We start from the raw sequence: 18,593 nt of genomic DNA on the forward strand, positions 1-18,593 counted from the left end.
TTTGCAGAAATGTGTACTACATTAAAAGACATAGTAGTCTGTAGTAGTCTATAAGGTGTGACAAAACAACACAGGAGATAAAGCATGCAGATACACAGACTCCAAGGAAGGCTAAAAGCTGAGAAATGGGAAACTCGCCCAATAAAAATGGAACTTGCTCTGTGCATTCTCACTCTGGACTCATAAAGAATGGATTCTGCTTAATATATTTTTCATTAAGGAGGTTGTACTGTAATTTCATCGTAACCAGCAATATGTTCATTCCAAGACAACATTACAACGTCGCTTTGTGCTCTTTGGCTGCACAAGTTGCAAAGTAGAGAGTAATTGCTAAGGCTGCTGATTTACGATGCTTGTACCCGATTAAGTTGGATAAAGAGACTCATAAGCAGAATCCCGATGCTGTGATGTGTCTTCAGCTTGGCTGCTTTAACTAGATTATTGCAGCAGAGATTTGCATTTATGTATACGAGTGTGAGTGTGTGTGTGTGTGTGTGTTTATCTGTACAATGTGATATAGCTGTGCAGTGGTAGTGAAGGATGGCAGTAGCTTGATGTGGAGTTGTGTTTGCATTAAATTATTATGTGTCACTTTGGACACACATGAGAACACACTCTACCAATTAGCTGTCTTTACTTTCCTAAACTCAGACAAAAATGCGCACGCTCGCTCTGGAATTCTTTTATCTTCACAGAGCATCTTTGGAATGAGCGCCTCTCTGCTTTCTTGAGGGACATATGGCTCAGTATGACCTGCCAGCGTCCTTCACTATTGCTGGCTTTACCCCAAAGCCCCCCAGGCTGCACTATCCTGCACTGCTCTCTGCAGTTAGTACCACCTTCTGACTGTCTGTGTTCTAACCAGCTCTTTTATGCAGACACTATTCCCAATAGAACACTCTAAAACGCACACACACATATATTATATTAACACAAGCAAGGCTACTGCTCTCATTTCTGCACACACCTTTTTATGTTTATGTCAGCATGCATAAAGGACAGTGGCTGATGCTCATACCTGCTGTTCATACAGCATCTATTCATATTTGAAATAATCACTACAATTCAGCGTTTCTTAAAACTGTAGAAACAGAATTTATGTACCACCTGGGTGCAGAAGAAGAAAAATGTTATGGTCTCACATTTCAACAGCTATATGCAGCTATAGACAACAGCTTGGCAATAATTTGGCCTCTGCAGTTTGTTTTGCTTGAACTGGTACTGTCAGACATTTTATTATATGTCAGTTATTTCAGTTATGCACACACGACAAGGAAGGACTCCAGTAGAGCTCCATGATGCAGTAATAATGTTTATTTGTACATAACAAGACTGGTGTTGCAGTACTAATGTTTTACAAAAACATATAAATAAAATTCAGTTATATATGCAGATGAAATATATTTATGAATTTAGAAGCTCTGGGTTAACCCAACAACTGTTTTTGGACTATAGGAAAAAGCTGGAGTGCAATACAAATACAAATATACATAAGAATAAATAACAATGAACTGAAAAAAATAGAACATAGATTCAGAAGTTCAGAATATGAAAATGAGCTAAAAAGCTTAAAACAAATAATTTTAAAAAAGCACTAGAAGACTTTAAAGCTAGAAAATTTATTTTTATTAAATAAGAAAACTTTACAAGAAATCCCTTTGAAATATTCTTTTTAAAACTAATGAAGCAACTCAAACAGTAAATAGTTTTGTAACAAAGGTGACAAATATATCTTAAGGCAGAATATGTAGTTGAACTGTGTTGGGTTAGAGTGCCTAAGTAGACCAAAAACGTATTAAATTTACAGGCATTTGAATGTCTTTTTGTTTAATATCAACTAAACTCTGAGCTCTGCCTTTTGCCTCCTTCAGCATGCTACCTGACACTTTTTTGTTTTCTGCAGTCTGGTAATGGTCAGACAGAGAAAGGGGGTTAATTTTGTTGAAATATCTGCCTGATTGTGCTGAAGCCTGGCTTTTTAAGAGCAAACATGAGGTGTTTGGTGTCATAAAGCAATGCTACAAACATCAATCCAATCAATCAAATGGGACTAAAATGCAGCAAACACATAGTTTAGTAAGAACTCCAACCTAAATCTAATGCAGCTTAATACAGCAGTCCAGCTTTCACATACTGGTGCATCACAGTGTGTTATTTTGAGTCAAGTCTCATCATAGATTTCTGTTGGCATTTCTTTGTGTTTCCTTGGTGTTCTGGGGCTCATTGCCAACAATGTACTAGCTTTGGTGTTCAGCCAAGATTTATAGGTCGGTGCTGTACAGTATACGCTGTATTTTCTGGGTGGAACTGTGATGTTTCCAAAGGACCAGGGTTTCTGATTAGTGCAGCACATTCTCCCATTTATTTTCCCTCAAGTCTCACTTTTATGAATTCAGGGACTGTGGGCCCAAATGTGGCAGCAGTGTGAAATGTGGCTTGTTTTATTTTTTCCTTGTCTTTTTGCTTTGGGTTTTCAGTCACAAAGTGAACTGCTGTGGAAGATATACAGTGATTCCTTTTTTTAATAATATATTTTTTCTTTTACTTTTGTTGGGTGATGTGCAAAGACTTTAAAGAACATGATCCAAATGTTGGCCTGTGGGCTACATCTTAACCAACATTAACTGTGCTCATATTATCCTCATTTACAGGCTCATAAATCTATTTCAGGATACCATTAGAATAGTTTACTTGCTTTAATGTTCAAAACCACATTATTTTTTAAAAAAAAGAAAAAAAAGAAAGGACATTGCCGCAGCACCTTTTTTTCATCTCCTTTCTCAATTGATCCATCTCACCTGCTGTCACTCCTCATTTTGCGTTTGTTGGTCAGCTGATGAAACACAGGAAAACTAAAAATATGTAAATAAGAGCACTGTAACTGGGAATTCTTCTTTATTAAAAATAAATATAAGACCGGGAGAAAGAACAAAAAGGGACCATGGTAATATTAACCACATTAGCCATGCTTTGTGCTAATATTAAATATGAAGGCTTAAAATAAAAGTAATTTGCTGAACCTTCAGTTCCTCATATACCAGGAGTCCATAAAAGATTTTGTGCTGTGATATTTGCTTTGCTTTGCTCATAGCTGAGACTTTTATGGATCAGTTAGCCAGATTTTTTTCAAGAAACCGGCCCCATAGACAATTAAAAAATAGCCTCCTAACCCATCTAATATCCAGATTTGGGTATCAAATAGCCTCTAGTTTATATATTAGTATGATATATAATGATTTTTGGGTAGAACTTGGACTTTGTTTTCACATGCACAACAATATCTATATATAACCAGATAAGGAATAGAGAAAACATATAAAACATAATAAAGGCACTTTGGGCTAATGTGGTCTGTTTGATTGATTTCACCGGAGGTTTATGAGTTCGTTAATGATTTTGAAAACAGTCCCATTATAGAACTATTTTCTGTTTTGTCTAGAAAGCAATTTTTGCTCCAGTCTATTCCCAAAAGCACTTATAATTTCACAGAAATCTAAAATTATTAGTGCAACTGTACTGCAGTTGTTTGTCAAACTACGTATGAGCATCGGCTCCTCATAGGCATCAAAGGGAAAGAGTTTGTAGCTGTGCGTTCCTGTTCTGTACAGAACTTTAGGTCGCCGTTTTGCTGGAGTGAGAGTTTGTGTACTGACCTTGTGCTCTCCCTGTGCAGGTACACCCTTTGCTGATGCGCGAGAGGCGCTCAGAGTCTCACAGGAACAAGCTGCTGCGGCGGACAGTCAGCGTTCCTGTTGAGGGAAGGCACCATCCCGAGATGGGTGAGCAGACAAATTTCATTTCTTCTCTGACTTTTTTCTCTGATTCTGATTGAGGCTCTAATCAAGGTCCAATCAACAGTTATTTTGCGTTTTGTCTTACTTTTAGCTGTTTATTTTCGCCAACAGTTTTAGTGATGTGGTGCAAAAGGCTCATTCTATGAAAAGAAATTCACAAACATATTTTACAAAACTTTGAGCAAGAGAACCAGTCTGAGTTTGACAAATGGAAGTGGTATTTTCTCTGTGCCAATCAAAGAGTTGCAACAAAAAAGGAATTTCTTACAAAATAGAATCTTGAGGTGATATCTACTTGTTTTAACTTATGCTGCTGAAGGCATTTTTCACAGACAGAGTACTGCAGATTTTGTCTACCATCATTTTCAATGAGAACATTTTTGGCAAGGCAAAAAATGTTTTTTGTTTTTTTTTAAGTTTCATTATTTTTCTGGCCATCCGCTAATGTTTTAACACAGACTTGGAAAAATGTGAAACTATCCATTAGTGACACATTTCTGAGCAGGTGCTCTCTGTGGACCATTTTTGGTCGATGCCCCAGTTGCTTCTCGCGGTAATTCAACATCTTTTTTTGGTTGCCCATTATGATTTTCAAAAACATTATCACCTGTATTACTTTAGTTTGGGTTTCTTGTAATAACAGGATGGTTGCATAGCAACGAAAATGATGTAAAGCTTTTGGTATCCTTTGAGCCATTACTCGCGCTGTTACTAGCAACGCTCACAGCAGCACTCTGCATCTGAGCAGAGATAAAAGCGTCACATCTGATCAGAGCTGAAGGCAGTTGCTTCCTTTAAGATTTTCACTCGTTCTTTTGTCAGTTTGACTGATTTTATCAGTCGACTCACTTTGAAATGAAATACATGCATTGATTACTTGATTAACGCACATATCTTTTGAGTTTGTTGTCCGTCTCTGCCATTGATAATTTTTTTTATTTTCTTTGTTTATGCTTTTAAACTTTTCCGACTCTTTTTTCACTTGTCCTCTTGGCTTTTTTATTGCCGTAGCGTCCTCTTAAATTCTCAATGGATCCCGTGAAACTGACCCTCTGATAGCAGCCTTCCTTTGTTTATTTTGCCTGACTCAGTCTCTCTGGGCCCCCTACAAATGTCCCGCACAGTTTCTCCCTTTTCCTTCACCCGACACCTCTTCCTCGCACTCAGCTATTTTAAGGGTCTCCCTTGCGACGTCCTCTATCATTGATTCTGCCATTGCTTCTGCTTCTTTGCTGCCCAACAGTGCTGATTCAACTGGATAAATACTTTTTTCAGTTTTCATACGAGTGGCTCTCTGACCTTAAAGCGATCAAGCAGTGACACATCACTTGACGTGGTCCTGCTCCATTTTGACATATGCTGACATGGCAGTGTCACTTCATATTGCCTATGTGTAAGCGTATTGTAAATATGCATTCACATATGTTAGTTTGCTGTGGCACAGGCCATAGTGCACTGACACCATTATGAACTGACGGTAGCGCCTAAGCACAAAGTGCCAGAACAGATTAATGGACTCCAGGAAATTTGTAATTATCAGATACACAAAAAAGCTAATGGAGGCTGTCATGAGGCCACAGTTAGAGGCATATTCTACAGGAAGCTACATGACCTACTTTATGAATTCTCTGACTTAAAACAATGAGGTGATTAGGGTTTCACAGTGAATTAAGTCATCATATACTAATGTGCCAATTATTTATTCTGAAGTTGTTTCAATCTCACATTTAAGTTGGAATCTGACTTGAGCAGCTGCACTAATGCTGTTCCTTGGCCAACAGATTACACTGTTTGCAGAAAACTATTTATCATTTTGAATCAGATTTTTGTTTGATTTTATTATTGCAACTTATATAAATAGTATGCCCAACCCAAATGTGCTTATAGACACTGTTATAGATTGACAACACTGCCATAAATTATGAAAAATGATAAATAAATAACTGCTGTACTTCCCAAGCTTTCGAAACAAAAGCTTACATTTCATTATGCAGTTTTCAGTGGTTACATGTAGGAACAAAGCACATTCGTTTACATGAGCACTTGGGTTTTTACATGCAAATGCACAGGTAATTTTCATCTGCAGCCGCCCCATGTGCAGAAAAACAGCTCATTCAGGACCCTATAGCCAAATGATTATTTCCCTCCGAAGTGATGCATATTTGGGGTTCTTGTTGTCTGATCTCCTTGCTGTTTCACACACACACACACACACACACACACACACACACACACACACACACACACACACACACACACACACACACACACACACACAGGCACAGAATGTTAGGGAGCTGTGATCCAGGTGGGTTTAAAAGCAACTTGTAGGCAGACTAAAGAAGCTTAAATAACTTGCACAATTTGTGATTTGCCAATTACATGCAAGTTGTAAAGGGTACCACATGATTCCTCAACTGATGTGGACTGAAATTGAGGCGTCATGACAGTGTCTGGGATTTATTTAGTGACCGCCCTGAAATGTACTCTGCCTGTTAACTCATCATAATAAGGTCAGTACAGAATAACAAATGTTTCAGCTTCGCACAGTTCTTAGAACCTTTATTAGCTGAAGCATCCCTGATAATCATCATTCTTTCTGAGAAACTGGATGTATCGGGGTCAGACTGTTGAGACTGTCAAAACATGTAAGTCATTGTTCGATATTTTGGGAAGTAGGTTAATTACTAAGAATAATTAGATTGATAAAGCTCTGATGCTAAATATAGATCAATCTATAGCAGCTGTTGAAATGGTTGAAATGTCTCACCTGATTCAGACTGGTAAACAGACTGGTATTGATCTGCCAAACTCTTATTAACAAAGTCAAACTATGACTGAGGTGGGCCAAATCATTTGCCACGTGTATTGATGTCATCCCTTCCATGTTTCCCTATTTAGAAGCACAAGGACACATAACAGTGTAATATATATATATATATATATATATATGTATATACAAAAGTATTGACTTGGATGGAAAATTATTAAAATGGCGAGGTTATTATCAGCATTTTGCTGCCATATCTTTCTGTCTTATAAAAGGAAACTCAATTTAGTGTGCATTTAGTATATTCATTGAACATATTTCTGAATGTTTTAGGACCTTCAAAATGACGAATAATTGTGCCTTTTCACATATTTGAAAGGCACGCTGTCGTCATCTTCAGTGGATCCAAAACAAGACGGAGAGTTCAGAAATATTTTTATGTCGGGTGGAAAGTTTAAACTGCAGATGCTGAAGCTGCAGCAGCCTCTTATCACCAGTTCATGTGCTTGTGACAACACTAATACATCAGCCTGGCCTCGCTGTTCATCACAGGGCCAAAAAGCATCCATTTTTTAGAAGATATTTATGAATGGAGGCTTATGACAACAATCCCAGCTGGAAGCCTGATGTTGTGACACAAACAGATGGAAGATACTGGGCTGTGCTGATGATAAGTCAAAGACACAGTAGATCAGTACCTTTTTTGGATTTTCTGGAGCGAAACATGAAGTGATGCAGATACATTACTTTTCTCCTTCTCATTCACTTCTCAATACTTTTTAAGTTGAGCAGGTAATTAACATATAATGAAGGCATTAACTTTGCTGGATAATTATGGTACAGCATAAGCATTTTATGTAAATATGCTTCCTAATTAGCATTATGTGATTGTGACTGGGGAACATAATTTTTCTTAGCTAAACAAAAAAAAAGTTGTTGAGGTGGTTTAATTTCTGTCTTTCCTTCTTTGTACTATTAATTATATAAGAAAAAAAATATTAGTATTGAATGTCTGCATGTATGATGCTTAACACTGATGAAATTTTAGTATCATGTAATACTATATGATATAAGACACAATATATAGATATAATTACATTTTTGATACATCTGCAATAAACACATGTAGTAGGCTCACAATACTTAATTTTATGGCTGATGTTAAAAGTCATATGATAATTGTCGATATTATATCAATGATATGTTGACACTTTAAAATAATAAGAAGAATTAGAATTGATTACTAAAAAGTGGTTAAAAAAGATTGTTGAACAGTGAAGCTGTAAGAAGTAGAGGTAGTGAAGGTGTATGAGTTTAAATACTTGGGGTCAACCATCCAAACCAACGGACAGTGCAGAAGAGAGGTGAAGAAGAGAGTGCAGGCAGGGTGGAGACGAGTGTCAGGAGTGATTTGTGATAGAAGGATGGCAGCAAAAGTGAAAAGGAGGGTTTACAACCTGCTATCATGTATGGGTTGGAGAAAGGGATACTGGCAAAAAGACAGGAGACCGAGGTGGTAGAGTTGAAGATGTTAAATTTTCATTGGGAGTGACCAGGAGGGACAAGATCAGAAATGAGTACATCATCACAATGACACAGTAAAGAGAGCTCACATTGAGTGCTTTGGGAGACAGTGAGAGAAGAGAGGCTGAGATGGTTTGGACATGTGCAGAGGCGGGACAGTGGATATACTGGACAAAGGATGCTGAAGATTGAGAAGAAGAGAAAAACCACAGAGGAGAACCATGCATGTATTGAAGAAGGACGTGCAGAGGGCTGGTGTGAAAGAGAAGGATGCTGGGGATTGGGTAAGATGGAAGGAGATGATCTGCTGTGGTGACCTCTAAAGAAGAAGAAGGTTAGTAATATACAGCTGGAAGGGATCCGGCAGGCTAAATATGAGTCAAGGACATTTTCTGCCCGCCTTCCATATGATGAATCGTCCATGTTTTATTTTGGTATTATAGATAGATGGATTGTGGGCAAACAGAAAGGAAGCATTCGCCCTCACATTCATCCAGCACCACCCCTCCTCTTATTAACCTCTCCAGCATGTGATGGGATAATTCCCATTAATGAATTTGGCCTTTAATGTTTTGTGTTCAAATTATAAATTGACTTCATCTAAGTCTGCTCTGTTATTGAGAGAAACCTTATTATCTGAATGACTTAGCCGCGGGGAGGAAGAAGAAAAAACGCAGCACTACAAAGCTGAATGGTTATGAACTCCACTTGAATGGTTTTTCACCAACAGCGGTTTAAGCATATGGCCATTCTCCTCAGTTTGTCCTTGTAAATCTCACTTATTCCTTTATCCAGCTCAGCTTAGCAAACCATTGTGATATAGCAGCATCAGCTAAGCAATTGTTTTAGTGCCCTTCATATTAGTATTTGAGATCAGATGCTGGATTTCAGACATACATGGACCGGGTGGATTTTTTTCGCACATGTGTGCAAATAAATGTTTCTTTCACATAAACCTCAGAATGAAACTTGCAAAATCCCAACCCCACATGGCCTTTACTCCATTCCCTCCTTGCTCCCCCATCCTAACACCATCCCACTTCTCTCACCCACTCAACAAGGCCTACAGGCTATGTGTTCCCTCCCCGCACTAAAGAGGATGTAGAAACAATGACACAGTAAAGACAAATCACATCAGAAAAGAGGGTGTTAGACTTTTCACAGTTGTTGTTCGTGTGGAGACAAGCACCATGAGTCATTACAATCTGTCATCCGAGGAGGATTAAGACAATAGAATATGGATGATTTCTTCAAAAGACTAAACTTCTGTAGTGTGTTTTTGGAAGCATGTTTTCTCCCCATCTTTGAAATAAACATAACATCTTCATGTCATCTCTAAATCACTGTTGGGTGATTAAGCTGAAGATGGAATAATATAGTTTTCATGTTGCAGGATAAAAGCTGCTACACTATTCTTTCTGTCACTATTCACCTTTTTGTATGGCTCAACACCGAAAAGTAACATTGTAACATTGTATTGTAAACTATACGTGCAACATATCCTGGCATTCCAGATGTTTCTGAGTCAAAGCATCTAAAAATAATAATTTGGCAATATGCGTAACCTTTTTTTTAATAAGAATGTCACTATGTTTTTATTTTTCTGTTACACATAACTCATATGATAGAGTTGGGTTGGGTTAGGCAGTGGGTGTGATGGGTGTAAGAGTTAGGTTTAGGTGTTTAATCTGAGTTTAATCTGGGGCCTGGGGAATATGGGAAAATGTAATAGCTTGGGCATTAAGATCTAAAAATCTAAGAATATGGTTTTCAATCGTTTTGTAATCTTCAAAGGGGGAAAAAGCAGTAGGAAAATAATGTTGTTTATCTGTGTTTTGCTGTCAACCATTTAAATAGATCTCCATCAGCCAAATAGGTTTTGCTTGTTCAGGTGATTGCACAGCTGGTTCTGTGGATGTGCAATCGTCTGTGGATGTGACACTTTTTCCTTCTTTGATTAACTTGTCTTCATTTGAAGACATTAAAAAAAGCTGGACACCTTTTAATGCTGTCTTGCAATCATATAAAAGTTGGATATACCTAAACAATTCCCTGCTTTGGTCCCACAAGATGACATGGATCCCTTTGGGGTTGTGTCAGGAAGGCCATCTGGTGTAAACATGCTGAGTGACCTTCTGTGGTGACCTCTTGTGAGTAAGGGAGCAGTAGAAAGTAGCGTTTACAACATTAAGCTTAATAAATCTATATGCCAACTTTTATACTTGTTATGAAACCAATAAAAAAAGAAACAAGGCATGAAATTTGATTTTGCATCCCAGCTCACCGTGCACCTAACTTTAGACTGCTTATCTCACAGACTGTGAATTTACTTATTTCTGGTTTCTTATGGTTAAATGAGAGGGTCTTGTATTCTTTTAGGCTAAGCCTTGATTTGGGACAGTTAGCTACAGCTGACCTTTAGATCTGCATCCTTAATGTGAAGTTAAATTACCCCAGATAGCAATTCTTCTCTTGTTCCATCAACACAAGAAAAACCTGCATACCTGAAGTGAGCCTGCTGTCATGCTTTTTAAGGTCCTTAGAGAAGTCTGACAGGCTGTCAGCCTCTAAGTGTACTTAATACATTTTAACTTTGTTCTGAACAAAAAAACTCTTCTCTTAATAACTGAATCCTGAAGAATTGACAAAAGGAACATTTTGACATTTCACCATTTAAATCTGTCTTTTTATTGTGTTAGTGTGATCGCGAAAAATCAGTCTCCTTCAGTGTAATTAAGAATGGCATAAATAGGTGCTTCTATGTTTTAAGCTCAACAAGAAGTGTTCATTAAGCACGCTATTAGAATAGAAGTGTTTTTGCATCAGTGTGAGCTGGAATATCGGTGTTAATGTACAGGTAGAGGGTGTACAAACCTTGTGCTTCTGTAGCTGGTAAAAGTGCAAACCTCCCTCAAGACGTCCGCGTTTGTCTTTGGAGAGATTTGCTGAATCATCTGGCTGTCTTCCTTTTGGAACCGTGAATGAATACAAATGGTTTCCTACTCTGCTGTGGTTGCTGTTTGATGGACATGGACATAGAGGCCCCTAAAAGTGAGTACTGCACCTCTAAAAGCTGCTTATCCACCAGGTAGTGTCAACACACTGAGTAATTCTACACGTTGCGAAAAGCTCTTCTGTGTCCTGAATACTGCACAGAATTGCATATTTTAGGTATAACAATCGAGGTTCATTGTCATGCTTAAAATGCAGAAAAACAAGCATAGCTCTTGTAAGCTGTTTGACTGAACCAGACCAAAGGCTAACTGGTAATAAGGAAATTAAAATCAGACTTTGTAATAACGACATTTGTGTTCACATGTAAAGTTTGTCTCCATCATTAGGTTGAAGCAAAACGAGACTGATTGTATCTAATGTGGAAAATTAATATCTGCATTCCTGGTGTTTTCATTTTTATATGGTGTGTGTTTATGAGTGCCAAATATAATACATTATGATGTGTTTGATAATAGCTTATAGTGAGTGAATGGAATGAATGAAAACCTGGACCCAAATAAGCCTAAACGCTTCATTCTAAAAGTCCACCACAAACGGGATGTCTGACTGCCTCTTTTTGATGTTTTTAGCCAAGAAAGCAGTGTGGCTCTGCAGCAATGATGGCTCTGTAAGGTAGTCGATCCAAAGCTTTGGCTCAGATTGAAATATCTTTGTATTATTATTGGATGAAGTGCCTTGAAAGTTGATTCAGGCATTCAGCATCCACAACAGGATGAGTTGCAAATTTAGACTGCATGTAAAATATGAATGTGTAGCTTCCAGGTCTGAAAAATGAAGCCAGTGTGGAAGTATTTTAAACCTGCATTCTTCTGCAGGGCCATCGGGGGCACCTCCTCTGAATGCAGAAAAAGACCAATTGTATAGAAACCTGTGGGAAATTGACACAGGCCTTTACTTGACCTGTAACCTTCACGTTCAGAAAGGAGGTTATAGTCTCATTTCTTTTTGAATGCAACAAATGGATGGCAAAGCTGACAAAGATTACAAAACTTCAGTATGTGCAGATTGAGGTTGCTACTGCATGACTACTCAGTCTCCAGACATTTACTATGTCGTCAAATGCTCAGAATCAAAAAGGGTTTTATTGTCAAATGTTGAGCGGGTTTACAACATTAGGAAATTGCTGCGGTGCTTCAGTGCAAACATACTGTTATAAATACTGTTATAAATTAAGCTTAAATAGACATGAAAATAAAAATGAGAATAAGAATTAAAAGTGCTAAGTAGATAGATAGATATATACATGATATATACATGAGTGCAGGTGGTGATCAGTGCCAAACATGGAATGATGCAGTGAACACAGCATAGGGTCATGTGTTAGTGGTGGGAACAGTCATACGGTTATTGTTCATGTGTCCAACAGCAGAGGGGAAGAAACTGTTCTTATGGCGAGAGGTTCTGGTGTGAATGGACCGGAGCCTCCTGCCTGAGGGGAGCAGGTCAAACAGACTGTGTCCAGGGTGACAAGGGTCAGCTGAGATCCGAGCTGCACGCCCCAGTGTCCTGGAGGTGTACAGGTCCTGCAGAGATGGGAGTCTGCAGCCAATCACCTTCTCAGCAGAGCGCACAACACGCTGCAGTCTCTGTTTGTCCCTGATAGTGGCTCCAGCGTACCACACGGTGATGGAGGAGGTGAGGATGGACTCGATGATTGCAGTGTAGAATTGCATCATCGTCCGTGTTGGCAGGTTGAATTTCTTCAGCTGCCTCAGGAAGTACATCCTCTGCTGGGCTTTCTTAATGACGGAGGTGATGGTGGGCTCCCACTTCAGGTCCTGGGTGATGGTGGTACCCAGGAAGCGGAATGAGTCCACAGAGGTGATGGGGGTGTCAGTCAGGATGATGGGGGGGAGTGGGGCTGTGTGCTTCCTGAAGTCCACAATAATCTCCACTGTCTTCTGGGCATTCAGCACCAGGTTGTTGTGGCTGCACCAGGACACCAAACGTTCAACCTCCCTCCTGTAGGCAGACTCATCCCCGTCCGAGATGAGTCCAATAACGGTGGTGTCATCTGCAAACTTGATTAGCTTGACAGACTGGTGGGTGGAGGTGCAGCAGTTAGTATACAGGGAGAAGAGCAGGGGAGAAAGAACACAGCCCTGAGGGGAGCCGGTGCTGATGGTCCGGGAGTCCGAGACATTCTTTCCCAGCCTCACATGCTGTTTCCTGTCCGTCAGGAAGTCAGTGATCCACCGGCAGATGGGATCAGGCACATTCATCTGGGAAAGCTTGCCTTGGAGATGGTCTGGAAGGATGGTATTGAAGGCAGAGCTGAAGTCCACAAACAGGATCCTGGAGTAGGTTCCTGGGGAGTCCAGATGCTGCAGGATGAAGTGTAGGGCCATGTTGATGGCGTCATCTCAGCCCTGATTTCAGTATGTATAGAAGCTCATGTGAGGTTACGGTTTTGAGTTTTGACTCTACACCAGCAGTGGGCAGCTGCTTTGGTGTTCATGAAATTAATAACAAATGCACTAGAGGGGCAATAATGACACAACACCTAAAACTGGAATGGTTTTACAGGTGGAGCCCACAGACTTTTCTCCCACCTCATCTTTTAGGACTGTCCATTTGGCTATGATTGCATCATAACTGGTAGCATGAGACGATAGCTGGACCCTAGAGGTTGCACAGGTAGTCCGACCCCTTAGCAGGCATGTTTGCCAAGCAAGGTCTACTGTGTCTCCAAGCACGGTTTCAGGAGCATGGAGCAGATTGCAGGAGACAGGCACTTACTCTAGAAGAGCTGGGTCCAGGTTTCCTCCTGGTGCTTACCAATGCCTGGCCTCATGTGGTGAGAGTATGCAGGCAGTTCCTGGAGGAGAATGGATGGCAATGATTGCCTCCATGCTTACCTAATCCAAATCCAGTAGACTGCCTCTGGGACATTATGTTTCAGTTCATCCAACCCAGCCAGGTTGCAGCTCAGAGTGTCCAGAAGCTCAGTGATGCCCTGGTCCAGATCTGGAAGGTGATTCCTCAGGACATCATCTGCTATCTCATTGGGAGCATGCCCCAATGTTGTCAGGTATGCATATGAGCACATGGGGTCATGCAAAGTACGGAGTAGCATTTTAAATTAGTGCAATGAAATTTCAGCAAAATGAATGAGACTGCCGCATCATTATTTTCACTGTTACTTTTGGGATGTCTCTGAATTCAGCCCTTTGTTCAGCCCTTTATATGTTGATAATTATAATTTCTATTAAACTATGTGTCATCCTTGTGTTCCTAACACGTTATCGAGTCCATATTCTTTTCTAAGTATTCCTTTCATTTTTGAGCAGTGCATTAATAGGTTTAGCTTTTTTTAAAACCATACAAATCAAAACCTGTAACATTTAGACTCATGTGGCTTACCACAGAAAATTTGTTTTTGAGTATTTTTCTGATAAATATATGTAACCGTTAGTTGATTTGTTTACTTATGTCACAGTTGCAGTTTGTTTGTTTGGATGTGTGATTACTGTCAGTCTGATGCAACAATATCAGGTTGGTCTGACATTATTAGAAAACAGTTTAAAAAGAAAAAAAGCTTCTTCTTTTTTTCAACCTTCTTACCACCCGACTGACAATCAGATCTGCATTATTTCTTTCTTCAACGTGTTTGCTCACAGCAGGGCTCTTATAAGAACGGCATGTATCAGGATTTCTATGCAAAACAGCATGTAAATGGAATGATTATATAACATGAAATGTCTGTCTGAGTGATATACCCCGTGGGTTGGTGTGATATAACGGTCAGTTATATTATCATCTCCTAACAACATGCATAAAGTGGAAAAAGCAAGATAAAGCTAGCAAGCCCAGCCTTATTTTGAGTGACAGCTGGCCACCAGGTCTGCACGCAAGAGGGTTTCATCTCTCCAGTGCTCTAGTTCTTAGCCAGCTTCAGGTGTGGTACTCAGCTTACACACACACACACACACACACACACACACACACACACACACACACACACACACACACACGTGGCCACCTTCTATCTGCCGTGATGGTGAGAGGATTTTGAGGCTTGGTTAAAGGGTTACACTCTACTTTAGTTCAAGCTTCTTGAAACAGATTTAAAAATCATGACTTCAAATCTGTCAACCTGTCTTTCACAAGTGTTTGATATGTTCTGGTTAAAAACACCATTAGTGTAAAGTATCTGTGTAAGTATATGATCTCATACATAGTATGCAAATTCATAGTTTTTTCTGCATGTGTCTCAGTGGCTTTGGTGATGACATGCTGACAGTTTAAAGCAGTGAGAGCCAGAATTCATTCACTGAGCTTCACAGCACATGACTGACGTGAAAGTCAATGAAATACTTATGATCTACATCAATAATTCTCAACCGGGGATATCAAATATATGCATTAGTGTGTGTTAAGGGGGTAAAATAAGCACACAGAGAGTGTTATGAATTGGTGTCAGGTGGCATTTTGTGTGTTTTTAAAAAATGTTTTTCAAGGTTTTATTTGTATAAAGCAAATTCACAACAGCAATCATCTCTGGGCACATCGCAATGCTGTGCCTGGAAATCCAGCGATTCTCTTTGAGCAAGGACTTGGTGACAGTGGGAGAGAAAGAAAAATCCTTTTCAACAGGAGGAAACGGTCAATCGAACGCGGTGCAATAAGGGCAGCTATCTGTTGTGAATGACTCAGCCGAGGGGAAAGAGGGGAAAAAAGAATAAAAGCACATATAGAGACAACAAACAATGCAACATTGAACACTCAGCATGTTGGAGGGGAAGTAACCTCAATTGAAAATCACGAGTCTCCGACACCAGTAATGCGCAGATAGATATAGTAAGCAAGAGGGGAGAGAAGAAACAGTACAAACTACAGAGACACAAGACACAGGCTAATGACAGTAGCGGCATACAAATTAACACAGAGTGGAGAGATCTGCATCGTGGGGGATCTTTCAGAAGCCTGAAGATGGCTTATCAAAAACCCAATTTTTTAGGGGACCTATTATACTTGTGCTCTCTCGTATGTAGTGTTACACTGTTGGAGACAGAGAGACTCAAATGCTTAGGACAGTTTATTATACTTGAATCTGTATGATGTGAGTGATAGCAAATATCCCTAATCTGGTCATCTCAGGCACAGAGCTCTGGCTCCGCTTTTCAAACCTTTTGGAAAAACAGGTTTGAAAAGTAAACTTAAGAAGCTTGTTTTCAACGGTGGATGACCTGAGGGACTGCAAGGTCGAGTGTAGGAACAATAAAGACTACTTTTAACTCAAAAATCATGCAAAGATACAACAGAAGAATAGTAAAAGAGAAGCAAAACTATGGAGTTCGCACTGAGCATAACAGGTACGCTTTCAATTTTGAATGCTCGCCTGCCTGAGTAGGAGCTGGTTTCACAGGATGAAAGCTGAAGGCCCTGCTTCAGATTGTACTTTTGGAAAGTTTAAAGAAAACAAGTAATCCTGCACTCTGCCTGCAGTCAGCTTTATTGGGATAATATGCTACTGTGAGGTCTTTAAAATATCATGGAGCTTGCTCATTAATGGTTTCATATGTGAGCAAGAGGATTTTAAATTCTGTTCAGAGTTTTACAGGAAGTTGGTGATGAGAAGCTACTATGGAGAATTATAGTCACTATTGCTGTAGCAATGTGGATCCACTGGAGGCTTTTTTACAGAACCACTGGGACATCCTGAGAGTAAGAATTTATAGGAGTCCATCTTTGAAATGATAAATGCATGGAATAGTCTTCCAGCACCACTCTGAGACAGAGGGCAGACATTTGTTCAGTGTTTGAGTTAAAGGACATATCTTTCTCAAAAATGACTTGAAAGTTTATTACATTTAATATAGAAGAGAAATACCATCCAGAGTAAGATCAGCACAATTCAGTTCACTTCAAGTCTCTAGCACCAAATGCTAAATGGGCTTGTTCTTATATAGTGCTTTTCAACTCTACCTGAACACTCAAAGCAGTTTATACAACTTGCCCTATGTTTTCTTTTACTACATAAGTACTTTCTATGTAACACTGACATGCCGATAGATGCGTCAGAGAGCATCTTGGATTTAGTATCTTGCCCAAGGCTATTTGGCATACAGACTGAAGCAGCCAGGGATCAAACCACCTCCCTTCTGATTATTTGATGCCCTGCACTACCTCCTGAGCTACAGCTACCCCAAATCACAACATCAGTTGTGCCGAGTCATTTTTTCTTGCAAGGAAAGACCCTATAAACCAGGAAAACCCCCAACAATCATAAACCATGTCCGACCAAGCACTTGGCGACAGTAGGAATGAAAAACTCCCTCTCAACAGGAAGGAATCTCCCTCATTTCACCCCTGACCAAGACACACTGTTAAAGAGAGCCAGAGATTATTATTATTAAGTGATTAAATGCAGAGTGGTGTATAAACTCAGAAGAAAGACTCAGTGCATCAACATAAATAGGGCAGGAGTCAGGGTCAGCTGATCCAGCCCTAAAAAAGGGAAAGTCTAATTTTAAAAGAAGAGACAGTGTTTGCCTCCTGAATCCACCCATATGGAAAAGATATATATAAATCTTATAAAGTTTGTATCTGTCTTGTGTGAAACTTGTATGAAAAGCATACAAGAGTGAAAACAGATATAAGATCCCTTGAAAAATTATATAATGAAACTTGTATGTTTTGGACACTTACTAAAACAATATATGAAAGTAATGAGAAAGTGGACACTTTCATGAGTAAATCATGTAAGCCTTATATGATTTAACTCATGAAAGTGGCCACTTTCATGAATAGAATAGAATAGCCTTTATTGTCATTGTACAGAGTACAACGAAATTGGAGTGCCACTCCCTTGGTGCAAGATAAATAATAAATATAAATGTAAAATATAAAAAGTACAATAAAATAATCGCAAGTACTCAAACAATAGTAAGTACGATATATACAGGATAGCAGCATTAATATAATGACAGTATGAATAGCAGCATAATATAATGGCAGTGACGGTATGGTATAGTTAAGCAGGTTCAATTGTTTTTGTGCTTATTTACTACGGTGATAGCTCTGGGAAAGAAGCTATCCCTGAATCTTTTTGTCCTGGTTTTATGTGACCTGTACCGTCGGCCTGACGGTAATAGTTCAAACAGTTGGTTGCTGGGGTGAGAGTGGTCCTTGATGATATTGCCAGCTCTGCTGAGGTACCGAGAGTTTGCAGTGACCTCCAGGCTGGGCAGAGAGCAGCCAGTGATCTTCTGGGCTGTGTTGATGACCCTCTGCAGTACTTTCCTGTCCGCAGCTGAGCACCCTGCATACCATGTTGTTATGCCGTACGTTAGGATGCTCTCTATGGTGGCTCTGTAAAACGTCACCAGCAGCCTCTCCTCCAGGTTGTTCCTCCTGAGCACTCTCAGAAAGTGGAGACGCTGCTGGGCCTTTTTAACCACCGCCGTGGTATTTGCAGTCCAGGAGAGGTCATCAGAGATGTGCGCGCCCAGAAACCTCATGGAGTGTACCCTCTCCACACAGTTCCC

General features: G+C 39.7%; 1 protein-coding gene across 9 annotated transcripts in view; it reads left to right on the plus strand.

Moving 5' to 3' along the window:
* Window positions 1-18,593, plus strand: part of syngap1b (synaptic Ras GTPase activating protein 1b) — a 179,095-nt gene that overhangs the window by 60,328 nt on the left and 100,174 nt on the right. For all 9 annotated transcript variants that reach the window (XM_086312378.1, XM_086312376.1, XM_086312381.1 and 6 more), the window contains exon 3: window positions 3,674-3,779. In XM_086312378.1, the coding sequence (XP_086168504.1) occupies window positions 3,674-3,779 (106 nt within the window). The remainder of the gene's footprint in view (window positions 1-3,673; window positions 3,780-18,593) is intronic.

The sequence above is a fragment of the Aulonocara sp. 'chitande type north' Nkhata Bay genome, linkage group LG11, assembly GCF_057382095.1.
Source record: "Aulonocara sp. 'chitande type north' Nkhata Bay isolate Kocher_YH1m ecotype deep benthic linkage group LG11, A_spYH_male_GT1.1, whole genome shotgun sequence".
Taxonomy (NCBI): domain Eukaryota; kingdom Metazoa; phylum Chordata; class Actinopteri; order Cichliformes; family Cichlidae; genus Aulonocara; species Aulonocara sp. 'chitande type north' Nkhata Bay.